General features: G+C 38.0%; 1 protein-coding gene across 1 annotated transcript; it reads right to left on the bottom strand.

Moving 5' to 3' along the window:
- Positions 1–1,699: 1,699 nt before the first annotated feature.
- On the bottom strand, positions 1,700–5,511 carry LOC135624502 (putative disease resistance protein RGA3). Its single transcript, XM_065128186.1, has 2 exons — positions 2,065–5,511; positions 1,700–1,955 (listed from the first exon to the last, which is right to left on the bottom strand). The coding sequence occupies exon 1, from the start codon at positions 5,305–5,307 to the stop codon at positions 2,074–2,076; it is 3,234 nt and encodes a 1,077-aa protein (XP_064984258.1). The 5' UTR covers positions 5,308–5,511; the 3' UTR covers positions 1,700–1,955; positions 2,065–2,073.
- Positions 5,512–6,501: the final 990 nt, after the last annotated feature.

The following is a 6,501-nucleotide window of genomic DNA, read 5'->3' as shown; positions in this document are numbered from 1 at the left end:
TGAGGATCGACCTCGTATGAGGACGATAATAAAATGGTAAAAGGGACAACCTTACTTGCATACGATGAAGGGCCAACGGTGGTGATGGGATATCAGAGACGTTGGCGGGTCTAATGAAAAAAGAGATAAAATAATTCTTTTAATAAGACTAAAAACATTATTTTAGAATTTTTTTTAAGTATGAGCATTCTAAAAATATTTCGAAAAGTATAATTTTAAAAAAATTGATATAGTGCCAATAAATTCATACATTTGAAAACTGTACTCTTAGTCTGGTATGGCAAGTAATAATTTAATTATTTAAAATAAATACCCCCACTATCAAGTATTTAAAATAGATAGTATAATTCAATTAAAATCTAATATTCACATGATAATAAAATATAGAATAAAAATAAAATGAAAGTAGAAGATTTATATTCAATTCATTTTTGCTATCGATGATTCCATTTTAATAAATTTTGATACTCTTAACATATCCTATGCAAATGGATGTAAATGTCCTCAATTTACTATTTAATTTTAATATTTTTTTAACTCTAATTATATTATTATTATTGTTGTTGTTGTTATTCTCTTCTTGATCATCAAAGCATCTATCATTTTGGAGACACAAAATAATTAAATAAATAAATAATCAAATGAGACATTATGAAGATTGAAGAGGAGATGAGAAATATTTTTTGACATTTGCTAGATCGATTTAATGTGTCCGGTTAAATGCTCGAAAAATAATATTTTTTGGTATTTTCGTAACAATCCGAAAGATGTTAGTTTTTGGGTTATCGATCTAGAAGATGTCATATTATCATATTATAAGTCATCTTTTAGGGTTGTGAGAAATAAGGGTTGTCCATAGAAATCTACATAGAACATGATAATCTATTGAAGGATACTTTATTTTTATTAGATAATAAAAAAAAGATAGAAATAAGGGTTAGGACACTCTTAGAATAATTTTTTATTAGGTAATATCATCATAAGGACACTCCTTTTTTTTTAAATACCAATTTTGTCCTCATAAATTCTTTAAATCAGTTCCGGTCCGCGAATTGGTTCAAAGTCCACCAACGTGTTCCCGTCAATGAACTGGTCCCTAAACCTTCCTTAGGCTTGTCACTTTCCCTTCTCCTTCTCCTACCCATCTTCCGGTGGCATCCAACTTAAACTCATCGAGTTTGCACTCAGAGATCGTAGATGGTCATGCAAAGAAAAATATCAAATCTACCTGCAGAAGGTTCCTCCGAACTAGTACTAGCCCGCAGCACTCATCGGCTACATCTTCCATCAACCTACCTACCTCCGCGTTCTACAACAAGGCCTTCAGCCACCCAAAACGGAGCAATATCCTTGTAATACAGAAAGACCTTAGTAGAGAAAGAAAAATAAAGAAAGTGTTCCAAAGAGTAACTAAGAGCAGCTAAATCATATTAATTTCAGCTAAATCATATTAAAGGCTTACAAGGGTTGCTGCAACCCAACACCACAATGATCAAAGAGAGTGGCTTTTGAATTCATTATTGGCCTAGTAGACGATGAAGGAGGTTGTGTGTGTAATGCTTCCGACAGCGGATAGTACAACGTTATAATTATGTAGATTTTGATTGCAAGAGCAGAATCAAAATAAACTAGATTTCATAATTATCACATAATCTAATTCATGATAAATCAACCCATAAGATACACAATAGATTTAACAACTCCCTAAGAATTCTCAATATTTCAATCCAAATAACATAGAAAATAATCTAAACATACAGTGACCTTAATAGATTAATTATATAATTTAATCAATAACCGATCCATCATGTTTCAACCGCACACTCAGAAAAATTTAAAGATAATCTAATATAAGCAACCCACAGCTCAGCATTAAATCCCTTAATCAAATACCTTTATTCTCAAAATATTATATAAAGGAAGCATAAGTGGGCGACAAAGACCTTTCATTGACCCTGCAAAGAAAAAGGTGAAAGTCAACATAAGGACTAACAGATATATATATATATATATATATATATATATAGCTAAGTTATTGGATAGAAAACAAAGAAAATGACTTACAAGGAAGACTTATTCTGTAGATACATTTGTGCCATACATGTATGGTTCCTTAATGTATCGCATGTATACTTCCTTTAAATAGTTACGAATTCGGACATCTGGAATCCGTTGGATGATGTTCCAATGCTCGTTGCCCTCGAGACAGCTCCTTAGCAGCACTGTGTTGCAGTACACTTCAAGTTTGCGGAAGCCCCATTGTGCAGAATTAGGACGCTGTTGATCAATTAAGCGGGATAACCACCGGGGAAGCTGATCCATATGTTCCGGACATATCAAGACCAGGTGCTGCAGCTTGTCGAGATTATCCACGTACTCTAGATTGGGGCAATCCATCACCTTCAGATACTTCATGGCAACGTTGGATATTCTGCTCAACATCTTATTGTCTCTGACGAGCAGCTTGTAACTCAAGCGGAGCTTTGTGACTTGTCTCAAGTTGTGAGCTCTCCGAATGTGCAATTCCTTCAAGTTGGTAGCGTAGGATAGGCCTTCCGGAAGAGCTCTCAGTTTGGGACAGTCTAGGAGAAAACATTTCGTTAGATTGGGAAATAGCTTCAGGTGTGTTCTGTGACCACCTTCCTCCAACCCGCATAGTGACCATTCTTCCCAGTTGGGCACGTCCTTGATCGACAAATACTCCAGTTTGGGAAATGCACAAGTTCCTGGGAAACTGTGGCCAAGAAACTCAGGCCCAATGGTCACGACCGCTTTGGCTCCTATGATCTTAAGAGATTTCAGCAGGGGCAGCATGCCCAGAGGAGGGAGCTCTGTGCATGATGGGAACACCGTAAGATGCAAGTATTGCAGGTTAGGGAGTGATTCGCCCAGGGAGGACGACATCATCCAGTTTGGGAATTGTCGACCCGGGAATTGTTTGATGAAAAGAGTTCGCAGGCTTGAAGGAGGAGAGAGTTCATTACATATCTTCTCGGCTCTCATCTGGATTTGCTCCTCCTTTCTCAATGCTGTTGCTCTTCTATCGTCACCACTATCAGTGGCATCTCCATCTTTCCCATCTTCTGGTGGCATCCAACTTAAAATTAGTTCCCTAAGAGAACGTTTCTCCGCTAGTGCCGAAGCTGCCGTTACTGCCTTCTCTAGCCTGTATATGCTCAGATATCTTAGCTTGGAAAGAGGTTGTAGCTCCTCTAATCCACACCCGGCCTCGTCCACCTCGTTCGTCGGATTGTCATGACCGATCACAAATCCTTCGAGTCTGTTAATATTTATCAAATTTTTGATTTCCTTCGATACATGAGTCAGAGGAGTATCTTTAATAACGAGACTCCTTAGATTGTGTAGTCTCGTGATGGCCATGGGAAGTCTGTGCAAGTGTTTACATCCTGAAATATTCAAAGTTTGAAGGTTTATAAGGTGCACTATTGACTCCGGTATCTCATGAATCTTTGTTCTATCAAGATCTAGGTATCTTAGATGCAATAGATCTCCGATACAATTAGGAATTCTCTCGATTGATGTATTACAAAGATCCAATACTCGTAAATTTGGTAACCCTTCGAATACTTTATCATCAATTATGGTGGTTGAGAGTGAGTCTCTGACCATTAAAGTTCTCAAACATTTTTCTTCTATGATGTGATCCGGCAGTATTAGTTTTATTCCCATGTTAGATATCGACAATCGACGAATCTTCGCATTGGCTTTTATATCTAATTTTTGACCAACTGTAATCGAAAGTCCTTCTTCTTTCATCAAGTATGTAGCGAGCGCTCGTAAATGGTCATGCATGCAAAACACGCTCTTGTTTATAGACGATGGAACCACTTGTACAAGGTTCCTCGAAACTAGTTCCCAATAGTACTCCTCGGCTACATCTTCCATCAGCCTACCTCCTGCTTCGACAATAAGGCCTTCTGCTACCCAAAACCGAATAATATCTTTGTAATGAAAAACCTGCCACATGAAGAACGAGCAATAAAGAAAGCATTGTTTCAGATGAGATGGTAGATCCTCATAGCTCAAGTGCAAAGCCCTTGGAACTTCTTCGTCAATCTGCCGGTTCGTACTCCATGCGTCATTCTGGAGGACTTGTTCCCACTCCGCTGTGCTTCTGTCCTTGGAAATTAGAACCCCTGCAACAGCTTTGATAGCAAGAGGAAGTCCATCACATTTTCTAACAATTTTCCTACCTACTTCCTCCAACCTACGCAAGTCATCCTCGTCCCCAACTTCGAATACTGTCTTCCCAAGCAACATCCACCCGCTGTTATCATCCATTTTCTCAGTTCGGTGCATATAGCTGGCTTTCATACCACTTAACACTGTTTCGATTCGAGTGGTAACTAAGATCGTGCGGCTACCTTCTCCTTTACTTAGTGGTTTCCTCAGGAAATGAGTCCATACATTTGGACTCCACACGTCGTCCAACACGAGAAATAAATTTTCAGTAAGGAGCGAAGCAAGTTTGAGGTCCAATTCTGCTCTGCTTTCTCCCTCAAAAGATTCTGCTTTGGTTTCATCTCCTGCACACCGAATTAACTCTCTGAGTAACTTGATCTCCGTATAATCCTTTGAGATATACAACCACTTTTGGATAGGAAAGTTTTCTTTGATCCTTCCATCATTATATATTTTACTTGCCAGAGTAGTTTTCCCGATTCCACCCATTCCAACAATCCCAAAAACACGACACTTTGGTTCGGTGTTCTCCAACATGCGATTGATTAGATCGTCGGCAGCTTCTTCGATTTGTTCCCCCACAATGTCCTCCTCAACTTCCAAGGGAGACGTCTCACGTGGTGGAGGTGGTTTTTTAGGGTGGGGTTGTTGGCTTGCGGGCTGTAGATTTCGAAGGATGGAGTTATCTGCCGCTATTCGTTTCAGCCTATCATTGATTGCTTCGATTTGGCCTGCGATCTCATGGCGGTATTTGGTACACCGAAAGCAGGAAGAGACGAAGCTGAAAGGAAGGCTTACCACCCCTGAGGCTGATGCCGACGCCCGAACCTCCAAGGGCTTTCCCCCTTCCATCACGCACAGATCGATGACGTCGTCGGCGTCGTACATGACTTCCTTCAGCTTCCTCACCCAGAGCTCCATGACGGGATCCCCGCTGCGGCTCTTCTTCTCGGCATCCTGGAGGAAACATCTGATCGTCTCCAGCGTCTCCTGCAGCGCCTTGATCTCCTTCTTCACGCCCAGCACTTTGCATATCTCTCCCTCCACGAAAGCTGCCACATCGTTGACGTATCTCGAAACGAAAGTATCCAGAATCATTGCCATCTCTCCAGGACGAACAGGGAAAAGGCCTCGGCACTCTCGGGAAGAAGACTCGATGCCCCAAGAGGTGGTTCCTCGAGCACACTAACATGTAATTATTTCCTAAGGTGATCCATGCAGTAGCTGTCAGAAATCAGATTATCTTATCATCTACTTTCTTATTCTTCCGAGATCTGAGACAAATAAGACGAGTAGCTCCGCGGAGAAGACGGCAGAGTCACATGGCGAGATGTCGGCAGCTTACGGTTGACTTAATAATAATAATAATAATAATAATAATAATAATAATAATAATAATAAAACAATAAAATAATAATAATAATAATAATAATAATAATAATAATAAAACAATGCCTTGGGGTATATTGTGAAAAGCTTGTCCTGAGTCCTGATCAAGATTGGATTTTTTTGGATATTCATAAACTTAATCTTGATTTCTTAGGGAGATTAGGATATGAAGTATAGAAATTAATTAATGACCTTTTTTCAAGAATAATTGACTTTCACTCACAGGAATCATAAGCATGATTTATTCGCTTTTACAAAAGTGATATTTTAACAAGAGTGATATTTTACAAAAATATTTTATCAAGAAAAGTCATTACTAATTGATATTTATCGGAAGGTGGTTTTCTATTGAAAAATTATCTGATGTATTTTTTTTATAAATATCAATTGTATTTTCCTATTCAAATTATTTTTTTAATTTTTGAACTTGTTCATTAAACTGGTTCTAATTAGTTAACCAATTTAACGAATCAGTTTGGGTCAATGAATTCGTCGTCAACTCTATCCCTTCCACCTCTTCTCTTCCTCATCATCATCCAAATTATTATGGTGGAGGGGGCACCGACAACGAGGGGGACAATCATGCCATGCCATGTTGCTATACTTAAATAGCTATTATAATAGATCTAACATCATGTTTATAATATTTTGCTTTACCTTATGGATGACAGCCAAAATAATAAATTTTATTAGTCAATAAAATGCATGAAATTTATGCAACATGTATTTTCAGAAAATACTATACGATTATTTTATTTGTTATATTAATTATACAAATTTTACAATACTTAATACTCAAGTACACACAACTTCATATGCAAATTAATGAAGGGTAATCTTATATACGTTTATCATAGTATAATATCATCAAAATATTATAAACCAATTAATCATGGCTCTTTTCAACGT

The sequence above is a fragment of the Musa acuminata genome, chromosome BXJ2-10 (genome assembly GCF_036884655.1).
Source record: "Musa acuminata AAA Group cultivar baxijiao chromosome BXJ2-10, Cavendish_Baxijiao_AAA, whole genome shotgun sequence".
Classification (NCBI taxonomy): Eukaryota; Viridiplantae; Streptophyta; class Magnoliopsida; order Zingiberales; family Musaceae; genus Musa; species Musa acuminata.
The sequence above is the reverse complement of the archived record's forward strand: the minus strand, read 5'-3'. Positions and strand labels throughout refer to the sequence as shown.

What these genes read in the sequence shown, in the direction of transcription:
- LOC135624502 (XM_065128186.1), bottom strand. Translation starts at nt 5,307, where the DNA reads ATGGCAATGATTCTGGATACTTTCGTTTCGAGATACGTCAACGATGTG.